This window comes from Camellia sinensis, chromosome 11 (genome assembly GCF_055761805.1).
Source record: "Camellia sinensis isolate YWXY chromosome 11, ASM5576180v1, whole genome shotgun sequence".
In the NCBI taxonomy this organism is placed as follows: Eukaryota; Viridiplantae; Streptophyta; class Magnoliopsida; order Ericales; family Theaceae; genus Camellia; species Camellia sinensis.
In genome coordinates, this window is record NC_138971.1 from 126549286 (window position 1) to 126573180 (window position 23895).

At 38.3% G+C, this 23895-nt stretch overlaps 1 protein-coding gene across 5 annotated transcripts in view; it reads right to left on the reverse strand.

Moving 5' to 3' along the window:
• Positions 1-15885: 15885 nt before the first annotated feature.
• EMB2410 (embryo defective 2410) overlaps positions 15886-23895 on the reverse strand; it is a 52975-nt gene continuing 44965 nt past the window's right edge. For 4 of the 5 annotated variants that reach the window (XM_082894713.1, XM_082894712.1, XM_082894714.1 and 1 more), the window contains 9 exons: positions 23119-23184; positions 22812-22943; positions 21458-22282; positions 21034-21314; positions 20448-20704; positions 18290-18528; positions 17963-18154; positions 17069-17341; positions 15886-16332 (listed from right to left, as the gene is read on the reverse strand). In XM_082894713.1, the coding sequence (XP_082750839.1) occupies positions 16186-16332; positions 17069-17341; positions 17963-18154; positions 18290-18528; positions 20448-20704; positions 21034-21314; positions 21458-22282; positions 22812-22943; positions 23119-23184 (2412 nt within the window). In that variant the 3' untranslated portion in view covers positions 15886-16185. Of the gene's footprint in view, positions 16333-17068; positions 17342-17500; positions 17638-17962; positions 18155-18289; positions 18529-20447; positions 20705-21033; positions 21315-21457; positions 22283-22811; positions 22944-23118; positions 23185-23895 lie in introns of those variants that run through there. The other variant, XM_082894715.1, reaches the window with a different exon arrangement.

Here is a 23895-nt window from a genome sequence, read left to right on the forward strand (position 1 = left end):
ATTTGCTTAGTCAAATTATAAAGATTCATATCTTTATTTATTACACTTGCCCACATCAATTAGGTTTGTCCCTTCCCTTAACACTTCCATCTACCGTCACTGTATCACATCTCTTCACTATTGTGTCTCCGTGGTATATGACCAAACCATCTTAATCTATTCTCTCTCAACTTATCTTCGATTGGTGCTACTCCCACATATTTACGAATATATTCATTCTTAATTCTCTTAATCTATTTTCACTGAATTTAATAATTAAAATATTTTTTTTCATCAATTTTACTTAATAGAAAAAGATATGGTTTAGATTGAAAAAATTAAAAATTTAAATTGATAAAATAAAAAATAAAAAATTATATTATTAGAATGATCAAATGTGAATAAATTTTTTTTTTTTGGTATTTTTTTAAAAAATTAATTAAGCATTGCATCTCATTTTAAAATTTTCAACGGAAAAATTAGGACCCAATATTTTAGAAAAATTTACCTATAAATCCCATCTCGAGGAAAAGATTTTCTTATAAACCAATTAGTTTCATTGATTTTCAAAAGGTAGATTTAATATATCATTTAGAAATTAAATTTATGGTTATACATTTATTTATTTATTTTGGTTAGAAAGGTAAAATACACAATTTATAAAAATTAAATTTGAGATGAATTTTTATATAAAAATCTTTTTTATTTAGAAAACATTTCAAAAGGAGTATAAAAATGACTAGAAATATGAGATTTTTCAAGCATTCCAAAAAGATGTGAGATTCTTTAAACATTTCAAAAGGAGTACAAAAACTCCTTAGTAAGTTTTAGGCAAATGTATAATTTCAAATGGTAACACTCAAATGTAACACTTCAAAAAAACGCCTCAGTGTATTTTTTCTAAACGTAACATTTCAATGTAATACTTCAAAAAAAAATATGAAATTCTTCAAACCATTCCAAAAAGAGTACAAAAACCCCTTAGCCGTCGTTTGGCATGTAAAAGTCAGGGGCTAAAAGGCTAAAATAGTCATAAAAAGATAAAATATGTTAAAAATCAAACATAAAATGTCACATCAAAATCATAATCATTTCACTTTTTCTCTTACAAAAGTCAAAAAATTTAAAAAGTCTAACCCAAACGAGACTTTCTATTCCAGGCTAAAATAGCCAAAAAGTCAAAAAGCCAAAATGCAAACCCACTTCCCAAACGAAGCTCTAAGTTTTAGGCAAATATATAATTTCAAACTGTGAGTGTTATGTTTGGAAAAAGTACAGTAAGAAATTTTTTATTGTTTTTGTGTGTTACATTAAGGATTACATTGATTGGAGTGTGAAATATACTAAGAAGTTTTCTTGTGTGTTATATTGGAGTGTTACGTTACGTTTAGAAAAAGTACACTAAGTTTTTTAGTGTGTCACATTGGAGTATTACGTTATTGAAGTGTTATATTGAATTATTACGTTTTTGTTCGTAATGTGAGATTTGTTCCAAAATGAGTGAAAATCTAAAACTTCTGTAGTGCAGATTACTTAAATGTGTAATTTTACATTTAGAGAAACTCACTTTTATCTTTTAAAAATTAAATCCAAATGTTTGGTAACATTTACGTTTTCAGTTTATATTTACAAAAATTTTATAAATTGGTTTTTATTTATTTTTTGTTTATTTTTAGAAAAACATAAACTACAAATACATTTGGTAATTGACAAAATGTTTAAAAAATTTAAAAATATAAAAAAGTGGGAGAAATGACAAGTGGCGGCGGAAGACGGCGGTGGAAAGTGGTAACGGTGGGTGGTGGGTAGCGGGTGGTGGCGGGTGGGTGGTGTTGGTGGTGGGTGACGTGGCGGGTGGTGGATGGTAGCGGGTGGTGGTGGGTGGGTGGGTAACGGTGGCGGGCGGTGGATGGTAGCGAGTGGGTGGTGGTGGTGGTGGTGGCGGATGGGTGGCAAACGGCGGGAGGTGGCGGATGGGTGGTGGTGGCGGGTGGTGATGGTGGGTGGGTAGGTGACAGTGGTGGGTGGTAGCGAGTAAGTGGTGGTGGCAGGTGGGTGACGGGTGGGTGGTGGTAGTGGTGGGTGGGTGGGTAATGGTGGCGGGTGGTGGGTGGTAGCGAGTGGGTAGTGGTGGTGGGTGGTGGGTGGTGGTGGTGGTGGGTGGGTGGGTGGGTGACGGTAGCGGGTGGTGGTGAGTGGTGAGTGGTGGTGGCAGGTGGGTGCCGGGTGGGTAATGGTGGTGGTAGGTGGGTGGGTGACGGTGGCGGGTGGTGGGTGGTGGTGGTAGTGGTGGCGGGTGGTGGGTGGTGGTGGCGGGTGGGTAGCGGATGACGGGTGGTGGTGGGTAGGTGGCCGATGGTGGGTCGGTGACGGTGGCGGATGGTAGCGAGTGGGGTGGTGATGGTGGTGGTGGTGGGGGGTGGTGGGTGGTGAATGGTGAATGGTGGTGGCAGGTAGTGGTGGGGGGTGGGTGGTGGTGGCGGAAGACGGTAGTGGAAAATGGTGGCGGGTGGTCGCTAGTGTTGGGTGGTAAAAAAAAAAAAAAACTGAAAACTCAAAATGGAAACACGTTTTTTGAGTTTACATTTTTTGGCCAAATTTATAAACTGATACCACTAATTTATAAATCAAAATTTTACCAAACAAATTTTTATTTGAGTTTTTAAAATTTTTGTAAATATAAATAGAAAATTGAAAACGTAAGTGTTACCAAACGGCGCCTAAATGATTATTATTTTGTATGATTTCTACTTTAATGGGTCCTTTGATTTTATAAATAAAAAAAGAAGAAGGAAGGATTAAACAATTCACAAGATTATATTTTAAGATTTATTTTCACCTAATATGTTATTTGCACCAAAATAATTCTAAATATACTAAAAATCTTATTAAAAATATAAGAAGTTAAATTTAATTGGTTGTAAAAAAATAATGATATTTAAATATCTAACGATGTTTAGACATATGTTTTTAGAAAAATATTTGAAACTTTCAAAAAGTTTTCACAATGGTGTCACAATGATATGGCCGGATATGTATTTGTTACCCACCTAATAAAATGAGACTCAACTTTCTTATCATACATTGGATGAATTTATGGATATAAAAATATGGATCTATAATATTGTTCATGGTTTTAATGAAATTATTATTTTCTCCATCCTAAAATATTAGTTTTTTATTTTATTTTTTATTGCCCTAAAATATTAGTTCATTCTCAAAGATTAAGGACTCAAATACTATAAATTTCTTATTTTATCATTTTCTTAAATTCATTAATAATATAAAAAGTACAATTATGATAATTAATATTTTTTAAAAAATATATTATCAAAGAGTAATTTTAAAAAAATTAATATTTTTAAAATGTAATAATTATACAAAAAAATTAAATTTTTTAAAAAAGACTAATTATTTTGAGAGTAAAAATTTAAGGGGTAGAAACATTAGTCAAATTTTTCCTCCCAATTTTTGGAACAAAACCAATGTTGGATCCCCTTTTTAAATAAACACACTCTCTCTGTCTCTCATCGACTCCTAGAGGCTTTCTCTCTCATGGATTATGGTGGCAATTTCTGTCCGATTATCCAGTGATTTTGTTCTCATTTTACGGTGATATACAATAGCCCAATTTTAAGCTTCTCTTGGTTGCTTTTACGTTGTGTTTGGTTGGGAGATTTGATGAGAAATTTGGAAAGGAAAATAAAAAGTTAGGTAAAATGTGAATAAAATATATTTACATTTCACTTAGTTTCACACATATTTTCTCTTTCCCTTTCTAAATTCCTCCCTAAACCCCTCAACCAAACACATCATTAGGGTTTTTCCAAAGGGTTTTTTGGTTCTCATAAGCAATACATTGTTACACTCTTTTATTTGTTTTTGTTGATGTTATTTATTTTTGGGTTTATTAGTATATGAGATTCATCTTGTTGCTAAATGGTGTTTATTTTGAATCCCTAAATTTTCTATTTTCATGCTTCTCCATTTGGTCGATCACCTCATGTTTCATTAGCAAGTTTAGATTTGAACTTGAGGGAACTTGAGAGATCCATGGTGGGTGTAACGCCCTCAAAATAACAACATTAAACCCATCAGATAAGACATGCATTTACATATAAACTAACCACATTCCTTTATTCATTAGAGTTCCATTACATAAGTATTACATGTTAACATCATAACAAAATGCCCTACGGGCTTACAGCTTTCCAAGTTAACACTTGGTTACAACAAAAGAGTACTAACTCGTTTACACATTAAGCCCTTGGCTTGAAGTTACATGTAATACATCCAAAGTTAAGCAACAAAAGTATGCCTGCCTCTAGCCTCCCCGCTATGTCCTTGGAGGTGGCATGCTACCTGCACCTGAAAATGATATTCCCATATAGGGTAAGCCACAGCCCAGTAGAAATACACTAAACCAACCATGAACAATGCCTAAAATATTAACAATTGATAGATGGCCAACACTGATACAATCACATAAATCATATATTTATGTCAAACGACTTACAAGTCCCAATTACTTTTCATTTCCCCTTTTTCAACAGATAGGCATATAAGCACTACCCACATGCTCAACAGATATGTATAACAACAATATCCACATTCTCAGATAAGCAAATAAGCTATATCCACATTCTATAACAGATATGTATAACAACAATATCCACAGATAAGCATAAAGGCTATATCCACACATCACAAAGATAAGCATATAAGCTCTATCTTCACTTCTTTAGACAAGCATATGAGCTGTATCTACGGAGTTCATCCCCTATCTTCTCCCATCACTATCCGGTTTAGAGGTACATCCCCTATCTTCCCCTAAACCGCGGAGTACATCCCCTATTTCCTCCTCTACACATAACGTATATAAACACATTGGTTCTATATACAATCACCCAATACATACAGTTAATGTATTCTATCAACCGTCAAGTTCCATGACACATTTCATTGATTAGTTTCAGTTTGCCTAATCATCATGTATTGTCTACAACAATCACGACTATCCTCCACCGATAGCCCAAAGCAGTTATTTCTAAACAGAAAATAAATGCACAATGGATATTCAATCAACATTTCATTTCTTCATTCTTCTCAATTAATTATCCCAATTAATTAAACAATGTAATTAGGTCAATTCCCATAATTAACATTTCAACCCTTAGGTCCCATTTTCATCAATGATTCAACAATCATTCCATTTTTCTATGCTAAACATGCATCTAGGTTTATTATGAATAAAACCCCAACTTTTGTAAAATTACACAAAAGCCCCAAACTTTCACAAAATTACCAAACCAAGCCCAACATCTCAAAATACCAAAATTTAAAGACAAAACCCATAGAGAGGAGTAGGATATCCCTACCTCGAAGTTTAAGCCACAAAGGAGATAAAGATTCGAAGATCAACTTGCTCCAAATCTAAACTTTTTCAGATTAAATCGAAGCCCTCAACGCCCTCTATCTTTTTAACAAAGGCCCTAGGCTAGATTCACACCCTAGGGAGATCAAATCTTAGAGAGAGTACAAGTTTAGAGAGAGAGGGTGTCGGATTTAGGTTTTGCTCAAAGAAAGGAACTGAAAAAGTGATGTTTAAGACGCTACTGTCCGCTGATATAAAACACACTCGCTCGAGCGAAGGCTTGGTCGCTCGAGCGACCAGACACAGAAAACTCTCGCTCGAGCCAAGAAGTTCTCGATCGAGCGAAGAAAAATCCAGACCGCTCGAGCGAAGGAAGCTCGCTCGAGCCAAGAAAGACAGCTCTCAGGTCCAGAACCAGGTGCAACCGCTCGCTCGAGCGAGCCACTCTGGCTCGACCCACCAAACACGAACCCTACTCTCGCTCGAGCGACCAACTCCTCGCTCGAGCGAAGGTCCAAAATTCTGGGCAGCAACACTAGGCTCCCGAACACAACCAACCTGTAACAAACCTGCCCAACACATCCTATAACTCAAATATGAAGAAAAAGGAATGTAAACACGATAATAACCAACTACCAACATCCACGGACACATGTCCGGATCACTGTACAACAAGGGTAAACTCGGGATCGCTATAACCTCCCCCCCTTAAAGAATTTCGCCCCCGAAATTAAGCACAAGTTTTCAAAAACAAGTTTTCCTTCATTTTAGACAATGTTACAATTTAACATTCAACAATTCGACCCATTACCGGTCATCCCATCCCTTTAACAAGAGACATTTCACAATATGTAAATAACATATGTACTTGTAACATGCACCAACATTATGCACTAACTTTCCAATGTCAACAATATACTTAACACATATAATGTTACATTCAACTTCCATATGAGGCAAGTTCCAAAACATACTTCCAATAACCAAAACATTTTCAATGTTTCACAACTTAAGACATATATAAAAGCTCTTAAGTTCAACAAAATGTAAAATTTAAATACAAGATCACACATCAACAAACAAGTCCGGATATTTCTCACGGACTCCCAACTCACGTTCCCAAGTGGCTTCCTCCACTCCGTGATGTTTCCACAAGACTTTCACCAAAGAAATGGTCTTGCCACGCAGGACCTGATCCCGCCTATCCAAGACCCGAACCGGTCTCTCCTCATACGAGGCATCCTCATCTACCTCTAAATCGGTCCAATCCAATACATGTAATGGATCTGACTCATACTTCCGAAGCATACTCACATGAAACACGTCATGCACTCCGGACAACTGCGGCGGCAAGGCTAACCGATAAGCAACCTCACCTATCCGCTCAAGGATCTCAAAAGGACCAATAAACCGAGGGGATAACTTTCCACCCTTCCCAAACCTCATCAGGCCTCGTCTAGGTGATATCTTCAGAAAGACATGATCACCTACCTCAAACGCCAAAGGCCTCCTCCTACGGTTGGCATAACTCTTTTGTCGACTCTGGGCTGTAACAAGCCTCCTACGGATAAGCTCAACTTTCTCCGTCGTCTCCCTAACCAACTCCGGACCCAACAAAGGTGCATCACCCACCTTGGCCCAACACACTGGAGACCTACACGGTCGGCCATACAAGGCCTCAAACGGTGTCATGCCGATGCTAGACTGAAAACTGTTGTTGTAGGCAAACTCTACCAAAGGCAAGTGCCTCTCCCACGTCCCACTGAAGTCAAGGACACAACCCCGAAGCATATCCTCGAGGATTTGGATAGTACGCTCGGACTGCCCGTCAGTCTGAGGATGATAGGCCGTACTAAAAGTCAACTTAGTGCCCAAGGCACTCTGTAACTCTGCCACAACCTAGCAGTAAAACGAGGATCTCTATCTGAGATGATCGTCATTGGGACCCCGTGCAATCTCACTACGTCCCGAATATACAAATCGGCAAGATGATCTACCGAATCTCTCACGCGCATAGGAATGAAGTGCGCCGACTTAGTCAACCGGTCTACAACCACCCAAATAGCATCACTACCCCGCTGAGTCCTCGGAAGACCTACAACGAAGTCCATAGTGACATGCTCCCACTTCCACTCGGCAATAGGCAAGGGTTGCAACAAACCCGCTGGCCTCTGATGCTCGGCCTTCACTTGCTGGCAAGTAAGGCACTTTGATACGAAAACAGCCACATCTCTCTTCATACCCTGCCACCAAAACTGGCGACCCAAATCCTGATACATCTTAGTACCTCCCGGATGCACCGCAAGGCGCGAATGATGAAACTCTCGGAGTACTTCCTCACGGCAAGACTCCGGTACAAACAAACGGTCTCGGTATCTCACACTCAGGTCGGGATACACCGTCAAACCCTTCTCAACCTTTCCACTGGAGATCTTCTCTCGGAGGGATTCTACCTCAAGGTCACCTCTCTGTGCCTCTAACACTCTAATCACATGTGTAGGTTGCGCAACAACAGAAAACAAGGCCGCAGCCTCAACAGATTCGCCCAGTAGCAAATCAAACTCATCAAGCGTTCCCAACATCTCCCATTCCCGGATGGCTATACAAGCTACATCACTAATGGTCTTCCTACTAAGGGCATCGGCCACAACATTGGCCTTTCCCGGATGATAGTGCAACTCAAAATCATAATCCTCGATGAACTCCATCCACCTCCTCTGCCTCAAATTCAAGTCTCTCTGTGTAAACAGATACTTCAAACTCTTATGATCCGAGAATACCTCGAACTTCTCACCATAAAGGTAGTGCCTCCAGATTTTCAAGGCAAAGATCACTGCTGCTAACTCTAGGTCGTGTGTGGGGTAATTCTTCTCGTGTATTTTCAACTGACGTGAGCCATAAGCTACCACTTTCCCCTCTTGCATCAACACACAACCCAAACCCTCTCGTGAGGCATCACAATAAACCGCATAACTCAACCCTCTCTCCGGAATAATCAACACCGGAGCGGTGGTCAATCTAACTTTCAACTCTTGAAACGAATTTTCACAAGTCTCACTCCACACAAACTTGACTCCCTTCCGAGTCAGTCTAGTTAACGGTGACGCTAACCTGGAGAAATCTTTCACAAACCGACGGTAATACCCAGCTAATCCCAGAAAACTGCGGATCTCAAACACACTCTTAGGCTGTGCCCAATCTTGCACTGCCTCAACCTTGGATGTATCAACAGACACCCCTTCCCCGGATACCACGTGGCCTAAGAATTTGACTTCCCTCAGCCAGAACTCACACTTCCCAAACTTGGCATACAGCCTATGGGCTCTAAGCAACTCAAGCACCACTCTCAAGTGTTCCTCGTGCTCCTCCTCTGAAGGCGAATAGATAAGGATGTCGTCCACGAAGACGACCACAAATCGATCTAAGAACTCCCGGAAAATCCGGTTCATCAAGTCCATAAAGACTGCCGGTGCATTGGTAAGCCCAAATGGCATCACCAGAAACTCATAATGGCCATACCGCGTACGGAATGCCGTCTTCGGAATATCCTCTTCCCTGACCCTCAACTGGTGGTAACCCGATCTCAAATCTATCTTAGAGAAACAACGAGAACCCTTCAACTGGTCAAACAAATCATCTATACGGGGCATAGGATACTTATTCTTAACCGTAGCCTGATTCAACTTCCGATAGTCAATACACAATCTCAAGGCACCATCTTTCTTTTTAACAAAGAGTGCCGGTGCTCCCCACGGTGAAACACTAGGGCGAACAAAGCCCTTATCGAGCAATTCCTGGAGCTGAACTTTCAACTCAACCAACTCTGCTGGAGCAAAACGGTAAGGTGCCATAGAAATCGGCGCCGTACCGGGCACTAAATCAATAGAGAACTCTATCTCTCGGTGAGGTGGTAAACTAACAAGATCTTCGGGAAAGACATCCGAATACTCACAAACCACCCTCGGCAACACAAGCTGGGTCTCACCACTCTCAAAGCTGGCAAGTAAACTACTAAGCTCACTTCGCCCTCGCGAATCAAACCCCGGTGGCAAAACACTACCAACCCGGTCTCCCAAGAAATGGAACCACTCCCCGCTCAAGGTACATAACGTGACCCTCTGGCGGTAGCAATCAATAACAGCCCGGTATGACGATAGCCAGTCCATACCCAAAATAACATCAAAGCCCTTCATGGGCATGACAACAAACGGAAAAGGAAGCCTATAGTCGGCGACCTCTATATCACATCCTCTAACACCCTGTTTTAGAATCAACTCACCACCCAAAGGCGATACCACACAAATAGGAGATGCTAACTGTGCTAACTCCAATTCCAAAACAGATGCAAATGCAGCAGATACAAAAGAATGAGATGCACTCGTGTCTATCAACACACTAGCAACCGAGTTGCAAAACAGAAAAGTACCTCTCACTACTGATGGAGCCGGTACAAAATCCTGCGCGGTAACAGCATACACGCGCCCCGTAGGCCCCTGGTCTACCTGATCACCTCTCGGAGCAAAAGACTGCTGCACAGACTGGGATGACGAAACTCCTGGATTGGCCCTCGAGGCCTGCACAGACTGAGCTGGCTGAAAACCCTGCGTCTGCCTAGAACCAGACGCTCCCGAAGTGGCACTCAACTGCGGGCAAAACCTCTTCAAGTGCCCAGGCTGTCCACACTAATAACAAGTCAAGGGCTGCCCCCTGCCCAAACTCTGACTCTGCGGTCTAGCTGAAGAAGAAGCAGCTTTCTGACCCCCACCCTTCTGCAGGCAAACTGAAACCTTGTGACCCAACTGGCCACACTTGTAACAAGTGAATTCCCCCTGACTGCCTCTCCCCGAGCCTACACTCGACACTGGAAAGGTCGATCTAGAGACTGCACCCTGAGACTGCTGAGGGTTATAACCCTTCTGTCTCCTGCCATCACTCTGACTATCCTGGCTCCTCTTGGAGCCCCTCTGTTCTTCCTCCTCCTCCTGCATCATAATCTCCATATGAGCAGCAGCATCAACTAGGTGTCTATACTCTCGGATGTAAGACCCACCAACTCTCAACTTGAGGCCCCGCCTCAACTTCCGCTCAAACTCATAGCAACGGCGTTCCTCAGACGCCACCAGTTCCGGTGCAAACCTGGACAGACTGGTAAAAGTAGCCTCAAACTCGGCCACTGACAAGCCCTGCTGTTTAAGCCGGCTAAACTGATCCCTCAGCTTCTCCCTAGCTGCTGCAGACAAAAACCTCTCCTGAAAAGCATTTATAAACGCCTCCTAAGTACCACCAACACGAGCCTTCTCGTACTTCCACTATTGACCCGCATCTCCCTTCAACTGGAAGGATGCCAAGGTCACTTTCAGTGCTCCGTCCTCGATGCCAAGCATCTCGAACGTCTTACTCATTTGTTCTAACCACTCATCAGCCTTCAGTGGCTCCTTCGGATCCCCGACAAACTCATCCGGATTAGACCGGAAAAACTCCCTCTTCAAGAAAGAAGGCCCTGTCTCAGCTACCTGATTCCCAGCTCTAAGAATACCCAAAGCTCCTGCTATCTCTCTGGCCAAGGCACCCATAGCCTGCTGACCCACTGGCTCGGCCACATTGGCCTGCCCAACTCCCTCTTGCACTGCCGGAATCTCACCCGGTAACGGTACTTCCTGCCTCGCAAGTCTACCACGCCTAGCTCCTCTTCCTCGTCCTGACATCCTAATAAAGGCAACACAGAACGTTAGCACATTCATGAATGTGCCGAAACTAAACACTCACGTCCTAATGCATGGACAACTGTAATTCATTCCACATAAGCACATAAACACATAAGCACTTACGAATTTCATTTCCAGATAATGATAGTCCCGAGGCGTTACTAGAGTTCCGGTTAGAAACAGCATTGATCAAGTGCTTTTCCAACAAGACTCCCAGAAACTCAAGGATCCAATCAACATCCTAGAAATTAAATCCCATACCCACATAGTCACATAAGCATGTTATCACTTAAGCACATAGCATATGATACTACATTTAAGTCTCTATCAAGCGAGACAAACCCATTGTGATCCTAATCACTTCCCACGTACCCAAAGTATTCGAACCCGGTACGCTCTGATACCAAGTTGTAACGCCCTCAAAATAACAACATTAAACCCATCAGATAAGACATGCATTTACATATAAACTAACCACATTCCTTTATTCATTAGAGTTCCATTATATAAGTATTACATGTTAACATCATAACAAAATGCCCTACGGGCTTACAGCTTTCCAAGTTAACACTTGGTTACAACAAAAGAGTACTAACTCGTTTACACATTAAGCCCTTGGCTTGAAGTTACATGTAATACATCAAAAGTTAAGCAACAAAAGTATGCCTGCCTCTAGCCTCCCAGCTATGTCCTTGGAGGTGGCATGCTACCTGCACCTGAAAATGATATTCCCATATAGGGTGAGCCACAGCCCAGTAGAAATACACTAAACCAACCATGAACAATGCCTAAAATATTAGCAATTGATAGATGGCCAACACTGATACAATCACATAAATCATATATTTATGTCAAACGACTTACAAGTCCCAATTACTTTTCATTTCTCCTTTTTCAACAGATAGGCATATAAGCACTACCCACATGCTCAACAGATATGTATAACAACAATATCCACATTCTCAGATAAGCAAATAAGCTATATCCACATTCTATAACAGATATGTATAACAACAATATCCACAGATAAGCATAAAGGCTATATCCACACATCACAAAGATAAGCATATAAGCTCTATCTTCACTTCTTTAGACAAGCATATGAGCTGTATCTACGGAGTTCATCCCCTATCTTCTCCCATCACTATCCGGTTTAGAGGTACATCCCCTATCTTCCCCTAAACCGTGGAGTAGATCCCATATCTCCTCCTCTACACATAACGTATATAAACACATTGGTTCTATATACAATCACCCAATACATACAGTTAATGTATTCTATCAACCGTCAAGTTCCATGACACATTTCATTGATTAGTTTCAGTTTGCCTAATCATCATGCATTGTCTACAACAATCACGACTATCCTCCACCGATAGCCCAAAGCAGTTATTTCTAAACAGAAAATAAATGCACAATGGATATTCAATCAACATTTCATTTCTTCATTCTTCTCAATTAATTATCCCAATTAATTAAACAATGTAATTAGGTCAATTCCCATAATTAACATTTCAACCCTTAGGTCCCATTTTCATCAATGATTCAACAATCATTCCATTTTTCTATGCTAAACATGCATCTAGGTTTATTATGAATAAAACCCCAACTTTTGTAAAATTACACAAAAGCCCCAAACTTTCACAAAATTACCAAACCAAGCCCAACATCTCAAAATACCAAAATTTAAAGACAAAACCCATAGAGAGGAGTAGGATATCCCTACCTCGAAGTTTAAGCCACAAAGGAGATGAAGATTCGAAGATCAACTTGCTCCAAATCCAAACTTTTTCAGATTAAATCGAAGCCCTCAACGCCCTCTATCTTTTTAACAAAGGCCCTAGGCTAGATTCACACCCTAGGGAGATCAAATCTTAGAGAGAGTACAAGTTTAGAGAGAGAGGGTGTCGGATTTAGGTTTTGCTCAAAGAAAGGAACTGAAAAAGTGATGTTTAAGACGCTACTGTCCGCTGATATAAAACACGCTCGCTCGAGCGAAGGCTTGGTCGCTCGAGCGACCAGACACAGAAAACTCTCGCTCGAGCCAAGAAGTTCTCGATCGAGCGAAGAAAAATCCAGACCGCTCGAGCGAAGGAAGCTCGCTCGAGCCAAGAAAGACAGCTCTCAGGTCCAGAACCAGGTGCAACCGCTCGCTCGAGCGAGCCACTCTGGCTCGACCCACCAAACACGAACCCCACTCTCGCTTGAGCGACCAACTCCTCGCTCGAGCGAAGGTCCAAAATTCTGGGCAGCAACACTAGGCTCCCGAACACAACCAACCTGTAACAAACCTGCCCAACACATCCTATAACTCAAATATGAAGAAAAAGGAATGTAAACACGATAATAACCAACTACCAACATCCACGGACACATGTCCGGATCACTGTACAACAAGGGTAAACCCGGGATCGCTATAGTGGGTTCGGATCTCGTTTTGATGATCTAAATCAGTTTATTAGATTGATCAGACAATCATAGTCTTTTTATTTTATGTGTTTGCCTCAAGAAAAAAAGAGTATTTTTAAAAACATACTTGTCATCTTTTTCAGGGACAAACGCAATAAAATAAAAATATTATGATTGTCAGAGTGAGCTAATTTTTTCCTTGAATGATACACTCAGGGTGTTACAAAATGGTTCGGATCATCAAAACAAGACTCTTGCTTGAATTTCCTAGAACCTTTGGATACAAAAACATCAACCACATTAAATTTGTGTGTTCAACCAAACATATTAAAAATAAAAAATTTCCTTGGGATACCAAAACATCAACAACATTAAATTTGTGTGTTCAACCAAACATATTAAAATAAAAAATTTCCTTTGGATACCAAAACATCAACCACATTAAATTTGTGTGTTCAACCAAACATATTAAAATAAAAAATAAAAGTTACATAAATTTTTTTTTGATTAAAAAACAAGTGCAAAGGGTTTTAGTGTTTTTTTTTACTTGTACTTGAAGATGGGATGTGGGTCGTCAACTATGCGTTATTGCTCTTTCAATTGATAGTTAAGTTGATCATTAGTAAATTGACCTTACAAAATGTTTCTTTATTGTTTATTTAATGCACCACTTTACTCCAATTAAATTTTAGGGGCCACGACTTTCTCAAATTGATCGATCTTTGAGCTTCAAAATCCTATTTGAAATTTACATTTTTTTAATGTTGAATGCTATATACAAGGTAGAGTTTGATTACACTTGATGTAGGTGCACGATTACTCAACAATGTCTTGGTTTTCAGAACTCCCTCTCCAACTGGTGTTTCAAAATCTTCCTTGTGCGTGTCTTGAATGGTTTTCAGAACTCCCTCTCTTAACTGGTGTTTCATTCATTACTTATCATTAACTTAATTGGCATATTTATTTATTTATTTTTCATTTTTTTTAGTGCTTCGGACTAGATGATCCCCCTCTTCTGGGGAGATGTCATTGCTGCAGATTACTAGGTTCACTGCAGCCATATTAAAGGTTCCAAGGTTGCTAGGTTGAGTTTTGCATTCCACAGCTGGGCAAACCAATCGGCAACTGTCTTGGAGAAGAATTGATTCGCCAAAAAAAACATGGAAAACTAATTAAGATGAGTAGATTATATTTATGATAACACCAAAAATCATGAAAACTAGACTCTACATAGAGGTAATCGCATGTTAAACTCCCAAAAGTAAGCATGAAGTGTTAATAAACATATTTGGACATCCACAAAATCCATAACACATTCAAGTACGAGGTTGGTCTAGACATAGATCCAGCAACAAGGCCGTGGCTCTCCACAAACGCCATTAAAACTACTACGCATCATTGTCAGCATTATTTTCTCGTCCATCACACTCTTCTTGATTCGCTTCATCCTCCTAATCTTACTCATCTTCTCCTCCATTCTTGCCATGGGAATCCAGAAATGCAATTGTAAGTTTCTTTAATTTTGCTTTTGCTTTTCCTTGTCCACAAATTGTCCTATTTCAAGAGAATCACATATTTTGAGTTAGTAAACTCACAGTGGGGTTAGTAAACCCCAATTCTTATGAAACTACTATGCTTTTTTTTTATATTTTTCTTAAAAACAAGACTTTTCCAATGGATTAGGCTGCGTGCCCCAACACATTCAAACACTTGTTAGGTAGCGACTCCATACATTTTCAAATAACCAGTCAAAGTCCAAGCCTACATTTGGTTAATAATAATCGAATCAAAGTCCTAGCCTATATTTGGTTCAATAATAATCTAATCATCGCACAAAACTAAAGTTTGCTTCTACTCTGCAGTGCATATAGGCATCCAGGATTAGGAAAAATTCAAGCACAACCACCTTAGAATCAAAATAATAGTGCAAATGAGTTCTTTTCTGATAGATTTGTAGCCCTTGACGCGTAGAACAACTTTCCTTCAAGTTTGGCACGAATCCGAGTTTTTGGTCCCCAAATCTATAGTTATTCGGATATGTTCTTAGTCAGTTTATATATATATATATAGCGAGAGAGACAGAGAGAGAGATGATGGAGGAATGAAAATTCGTTTTTAAAGCAAGAAAAAAAAAAAAAAAAAGGTGAACTACCAACAGAAACAGAAAAACAGAAAAGAATAAAACAAGAACATTACCAAGTGTTAGAAGTTCTAGGAAATTAATCCAACTAGAAATTCATTGAGGCAGTCGTTCCCTTGAAATTCATAAGGACCAAATGGTCTCTAATTCCATGCTCTCTATAAGGAATTAAAATTCCCTATGCTTCCTCTCAAAATAAATAAATGAATCCATCTATGCTATCAATTTTTTTTCGTGTTGGATAAAAACAACTTCCATAGAGATTGAATGGACTCATAAAACAAAGCTCATTTCCATTTTGAGCAAGGAAAATTATTGACATATAATGGATGTTCTGTACTTACAAACAAACAAGCTCATTCATTTTCTGAGCAAAGTAAATAAGAGATATATACATACAATATCCACTCCTACATTCTATACCAACCTCCCAACCCCATCAAAAATTGAGAGAGAGAGAGAGAGAGAGAGAGAATTAAAAAAGGGCAAAAAAAATAAGAGAGCATAAAAAAGAACATAAAATCTAGATAATTTGAAAAAAAAGAAAAAAAAAAGATGCATTTGAGATGCCTGGAAGGTTAATCTTGCGAAGTAGTAGAATATTCAAAAAGAAGGCGTTTGGACGGAGCAGATTGAAGGAGCACTCGGAGGCGGCTTGTAAGCTGGTAGATCAATGTCCATTGCATTGCCATCTCTGAATCCTTCATCTGCCGTACTACAGAGGCCTGAAAGAGCATAAAAAAGCATCTCAGATGATTATGAGCAATAGAGAGAAAGATAATGGCATAATTTGTGTTCTTATCAAAATTTCAATATTGACTTGGCCTAAATTAAGGCATAATGTGGCCCGGCCACAATTCTATTACAATCTCACCCACCCATTCAACAGACTTCTTTTCCTCGAAAAAACAAGATTTTTCACAGCATTTATCCTAACCGATGTTTTGAGCCTAGTAGGGGGCAAAATATGTAATATATACTAGGGTTTGAATCCCATTGCTTGACTATCAAAAAATAAATAAAAAGAACAAAAGAAAAGAATCTAGAAAACATGTGAACTTGAAATTTTTAGAATTAAGCACTTAAATGGTGTTCTCTAACAACCCTTGAAATTGCAGTACTGTCAAAGTAGCAACGTTAATTGCAATGGATGTAATTATGACAAAATTGATGGCCTATGTACACACAAACTCAATCCCGAAACCATTGCCTCTATGGCATAATGCAGATATGTTAAACATACTACTATTATTCATTTTCATAGCATCATACACTACTTTATGAATTTAGTCTCCAGCTCTTTGTCAAGTTTTTTCTCACCTAAAATTCTCTTTCCATTTTTTAGAAGCAAACACCTTTTATGAATTGTATTTTTCTGAAAAAACAGCACTTGAACAATACAAAAGTGGGTATTTCAAAAAATAAAAATTTCAAGCAGACAAATAATGCATAAATGATAACCTGGAGGCGCTTCCCGAGCTGAACTTCAAATTCTGTACCAAATGAAATATTGCTGGCTAGAGATTTAAGAGGATCAACAGTGGGGTCGACAGCAAGCAAGCTAGGGATCTGAGGTGCATAAACTAGCCTCCACCTAGCCTGTCCAAACTCTCCTTTCCCTTCAATTCTTGGCATTAATGTCTCGAGTGTTGCAGTAGCAAGCTTCTTGAATGCAAGCTGGCCATCGCCTTCTAAGATGGACTCTGCCAATTGACTCTCAAAGACTCTAGCAGCCTGTGGAATCAGGAACAACTGCTAAATTCAGACCGACACAAGTTCATGTCCAGGACATACAAAAAAATATTATACAGACTTTATTTTATATTCATATATAATATTACAATGAATTACACTGATATTTATGAAGATCAAATACAACACATAATATATACAAAGGGGAATAAAACTCAACAAATAACGAGGAATAAAACTCACATGCAGGTGGAGATATTCGAACCACTGACCTTCTAGTGAAATAAAGAGGTTCAGGCCAAACAGGCTAGCCCCATTGGTTATATAGACATCTTGATCTAGCAGATTATGTGCCAAAAAATACGAATCAAGTCCAGGGCAACTATACAACAGTGATAGGTATTGGCTTAGAATTTACTGCAGCATATAAAGGAAACTTATACAACACAAGCTTAATATGTATGTAGGTGAATTGTGTATAGATATGGATGGACATGCATCGACTGTCAGATTTATGCATCTGTCTACTCCAGTGAAAAGGGAAAGAAAGAAACACTGAATTACATACAAAAAAGTGTTTAGCACTTGCATTATGACTTCAAATTATAACTGACTGCTTCAAGATAATCAAAGAATTTAGGATATTGACAACTAGAATGTTACCTCAGTAGGTGAGAGGGCATCTTGTTCCACAGAACGTGTCGAGGTCACAACCAATTTTTCCTGCCAATTACTAGCTCGACTTTGAATCCTGAATTGCCACTCTGATCCAACCAGAGCTAAGTCTAGCATAGGATCCAGTCCATAATCAGGCTCGAATTTTGCTATATTCAGATGCTCCCGCTTTAGTCTTACCTAAATTTGGAAAGATCAATACGAGCATATTCAACAACAATCGCATGCCATCCCAGAAGACAAAAACAAAAGAGGACAAGCCATGCAACTGACAGATCAAACTACTTGAGTAACCTAAGGATAAAAAATACTTGCCTGTGTTGCAACAAGATTTACGTCACCATTCTCAAATGTAAGAATGCCTTTAGGTTTTATCCATTTGGGATGAGCCATGCCATTTAACTCAAGCTCGCCACTAACAGCAAAATTGAGAATCAAAGGGTAAACTATTCTCAACTCTGGCCCAAGAACGAGCTTTAAGTCAGTAAGACGGATATCTAATTTTGGCTTGCTATTTACTTGACCCATTTCCTTTTCCACTTCACCCTGTTTACCTGTAAAATGATCAAGAATTTATTTTGAGAATGTCGAATATTTATTACAGAAGCCACCTCAATAATCTACAATAGTTAGATGCCCCCTTCGGCAACTAGGAAGCCACCATGAAAAATGTTCTGAGAATTTGAAGCCACAGTTCACAGGGACAAAATTGTTTTAGTGCAATACCAAAACACTTCTCAACGCCAAATCACTGATTTATTAAGGACCAAGGTTTATCCCAAGTAACAAGCAATAAAGAAGTAACATACTGGGAGGGGAAGAAAATTTGAGGACACACTGAATGACTGAAACACTTGAAAGGAAACATGACATAGGTTTTGTAGGCAAGAACTTGACCAGACATAAAAGTAAATAATTAGAAATAGAATATTACACGAACACTTCAATCTCAAATGATATTGAATAGAAAATCAGAAAAAACAGATGAGGCATAAATACGCTATATGATCAAAGTTAGAACTGAATTAAAATACCCGGTTCTAGTGTGTTCCAATAACTATGCATAATTTACAAATCTATTTTCTTTAGGCAGCAAAGTTAGGAAAGCAACCCCACTCTTGTAAAAAAGTAGGATATATACTATGGATATTGATTGATAAGACAAAGTCAATCACAAAAGACACCTGAATCAAACCTTTTAATTTATTCTTCTTTAAAAAAAAATATTTAAATTCCAAAAAAAATTTAATTTTTGGATATAATAGACCAGAAATAGATTCATGGTGTATATATTTAACTCAAGCTGTAATATAAACGACAAAGCTGAAAATAATACAAATTGAGAAAAAAAAGCAAACGCTGAAAATAATAAAGATTGAGAAAAAAGAGCAAACTCTTTCATCTTCTATATATACATACTATATTCCACTGATCAACATCATTCCCCAATTGATCAAGAATATGAATAAGGAAACCCAAAACTTTAACTATGAATTACTTTGTTCATTTATGATACAGTTAATTTGGAGTGATTCTTTAGTGGCCTAGGAGCAATGCTCCACACCATTCAACACAGGACACATGTCATGTTGTCCCCCATAAACCAAACAAAAAGTACTGGGTCCCACTGTCTTGACCAATGAGAACCAAGTTGGGGCACCACATGGAGCTAACCCAAGACCACCAAATAATTTTTTGTTAATTTGGCACCAAAATAGATTAGATTTTTCCTTCTCTTTTAATTTTAATTTTTGATTGCCAAATTATTAGTTCATTGGTCAAATTGATTAATGAATATAAGATGTAACAAAAAATTAAAAAATTGAAAGAAATTGAAATTTTCAATGATCTACATAAAGAGACAAAATATATATTATATGTACATCCAAACATATATAGTTCAAAAACTAACCACCAGAACTTCCAAATGATGCCTGTCAACCAATGTGTTAGGATTTTTAGATTAATAAACACATAAAAATCCCCAAAAAAGTTATTTGTTAATTAACGTACTCTTTCTGTATAATTGTATTCTTGTCTAATATAGCAGTAACCTTTACATAAACATCATTAGTTCAAAGATTTCTACCAGCTAACATATTTATCTGTTATAACTACAGACTATCAGAGTGACAGAATTGGGAATTATCATTACATAACAAAATCAAATATCAGAAAAACTGTCTAAAAATGGTTTAGTTTCTTGAAATGGTAAGAGGCTCTTTATAAATACTCGAAAAGGGTCACTTTTTGAGAAGAAAAAAAACTCTCTTACACTTACCCTTTTAACTACATCCCAAAGCCCAGAGGAACATTTTTTAAGAGTTTTTTTTTTAAACTGAATTAGAAGTTCGAACCACAAACCACAAACCACAAATCCCAGTTCACATCTAATTGAAACTGATTTTGAATTCTATCAAGGTAATAGGCACCTAATATGAGGTAGAAGGTTCCCATTACACAGTCAACTTACCTGGAGGCAGATGGAATGGAGCTGTTAAAGCAGCAGGCTTAAAGGTGAAAAACCGTGAAACATATTTTGAAGCAACCACCCGATTGTAACCACCACTTGAAAAACTTGATTGATTTGATACCATTTTATTCAAAGGAGCAGCTCCACTACCCTTATCATGCGGTAAATATGCCTCTCCATGGCTCAATTTAATCTTCCCAGATATGTTTGGTTGCAATATGGAGCCCGATATTTGCAATTGAGTGTCAACCTGACCACTGCAATTTTAATAAGATATGTTAGTTCTCCATCAACAACATACAAATGAGAAAAGAAATGGCAAATAAAAGTTTCAGAGCAAACAGATGCAGTTTAATATCTCAAAGAGAAAGACGCAAACATCATTACCAGAGCAAGGCCAACATTTTTGGGCTTCAAGAAGAAGAAAAAATCAAAAACCCAAACGTACAATAAAAAAGAAAACTAAGATGTATCAAAAGGCATGCATCACATCATTTCACCCAAAACTAAATCAAAATAGATGCTGCCAAAAGCCAGAACTAATTAATTATAAAATTCATATATATATATAGAGAGAGAGAGAGACCTTAGGACATTCTTCGCCAGTACTTCAAAGACTTCGCATTTCAAGTCAATTTTATCACCAAGAGATGCTTCGCTTGTCCTGAGGGGCAGATTCCCTTTCACTGACAGCTTCCCTTTTCTGCTGACTCTACTCTCTAATGAAATGATGCACAACCTATTTGAATTCACATGAACCGTCCCACCTAAGTTTGTGAATGGTTTGCGGAGCACTGGTGAAGATACAGTTGCCCTGTGGAAATATGCAGATCCGTCGAGCACTGGCTGTTCAACTGTACCTCTGACCTATTTATTTAAGACGTTTTCACTTGCATTAATAAAGTTATTCCTAATCAAATCCCTTAAAGATACAAGCTCAAACTTCTTTTTTTTCTAAAATATGCTACAAAAAGTTTGACCCATTAAAAGGCAATATTGATTTGATCTACCTGAAGCATTACGTCAGCATTACCATGAAGCCAGTTGGCATAGGGAGATAAAGCTGTTAACAACATCATGCCCCCATCTTTAATGTCAGCATCAACCCTAACTTCCCCTACATCCAAAATATTCCAGTTTAAACCTTTGAGACTTTCTGCCAACTGAGTGTCCCAACCATCTTCATTTCTATCTCTGGAGGCTTTCTTATCAGTGCCTTCATCCACAGACCCTCGACTCCTTTCCTTGGACCAACCAGGGATCCAAGTTGCCTCATTTTTCTCCCTTTCCAACTTTTCTTCCTCCGAATTGCTAGTTTGGACCAAATTTACCGGAATACTTCCTTGAATGTGTACATGGCCATTCTGAATGATAGGTTCAAATTTTGCATTGAACAGAAAACGGCTAGTTGAGGTTAGGGAAGCAACAATTTCAGCTCGTCCAAGATCAATCCCACCAAAAGCACCATCCAAGAGCCTTACTTGCACATCACATTCTGGTTTAGCAAGACTTCCTCTGAGATCCCCTTCCATGTGTAATATACCTCTTATTGGTGCTAACAATTGCCGCAACGAATGAACCGCATCAGTGGCTGAAGATTCGATAACCTGAACCAGAGTAGGGACTAAACTAACAGGAAAATTCAGAACAGCAAAATGCAAATTAGTTTTTGGCCCTAACAAGGTTCCATCTGCATGGATTGTGGCATTATCCTTTTGAATAAACATTTTCTCAAGGCGCAAACCATCATCATTGCTATATGCACCAACAGCTAGAAGACGCTGAGTTTTGTAGGTTCCCCACTCCCATTCCTCCCCATGCAAGTCAAATTCTGCCTGCAAAGATAGGCAAAGTTAAAAGGCCAAATATATCGAGAACAAAAGGCACATGGCTAAGAGGCAACAAATAATCAAATTCCATTTTTAATACCAAAAGATGAAGTATTTTAATTTTTTTTTTATTCATCTTTGTTATCTATTTATTTTTTATTTTTGGTTTTAATTTGTTTGCGAAATAAAGGAGAGGCAAAATTATTATCTCTAATGGTCAATTCTTAAGTTGAAAAAAAAAAAGAGTGAGAAATTTCACGAAATTTATATGAATGAAATCAGCAAATAGGTAACAAACAATTCCATCTGTATCAGCCAGCAAAATTCATGAAGGTCACCCACCCCAACTTTCAACGTCTAAAATAAAGAGTAAAAAAAATTTAAAATTAAAAGTCTGACACAACGTTTTATGCACTGACAATGCTCTGGACAATGGAGGGATGAGTCTCCATTAGTTTATATTTCAGTATTGAGTTAATTATTTGTATGAAATGCAACTTATATTGCTCTGTGAATAAACTTCAGAGATATCTACCACAGTGTCCCCATTGCCTCCACCACTCGCATCAAGATTGCCATTCCAGCGACCTTTAAGCTCAGCTAAACCTGGAAGACTCAACTCTTCAAGAATAACTTCATTTGTTGGAGTAATATGCCCCTGAATTTCCTGAAAATTTTTATAATTACTTTAATGTTAAAAGAAGACATAGAAACATGACTTGGAGATGATTTCTGTTCAGTTCATCTTATCCCCATGGACAGAATAAAAAAGACAACCAGTTCCTCTAGGTCTAGTATCTGAATGGTAAAAGAGAAAATTAATTTTTTTTTTTAATAAGTACCGCAAGCAGGTTCTGAAGGTTTTCGCCATAGAGTCCCACTGTCTGCAAACTTTGCATAAAAAGGTCCTGCAAGTATAGCACGAGAAACACGAGACTTAAAATTTATGACAAGACATACTATCTGTGTTCTAAAAAACACTATAAAGAAAGTACGCAGAACAAGTCAAGGCAAGTCGACAAGAGATAAAAGAGAAGTGATTAATTGCATGTCCTTGCTAAATCACTTGTCTGTACCACATAAATATAATAGTAGGCTCACATTGAGATATTATTTTTTTTTGGTAATTCTCAATCTACCTACTAGGCCTACATGCCATTGATTTCTCCTCTCCTGACAAAATAAGAGCAGGGGTTGATTCTGAGTACATCTACAATTAGCTTGATGCAGTTTGGGGTTCATGATCAAGCAAGGTACATATGGTGCCCAAGACATTGACAGCTTACTTGGCCTACATAATAGCCAAGTCCTACTTTTAAAATTATCTAGTTTGTTTAATTGGTACATATTGTGTAATATAGTTTCTTAGTTCTTACTCTTGATTGTGATTAGCTGAGTTGTTCTACAAATTAAAAGTTCAATTTCTAGAATCATTATTAAAAATGTTTTTTTTATTTTATTTTAAATATTACTCTGGTTGTAATTTACCAAATCATCAAAGAAGTTTGGAAATTTATTTTTCAATAATTACTAAAAATTTATAAATACTATTTTTATATTTATTATTCTTTTTACGGCTTCTTGTTTGATATATTTACTAAGAAGATTAATAGAAAAGC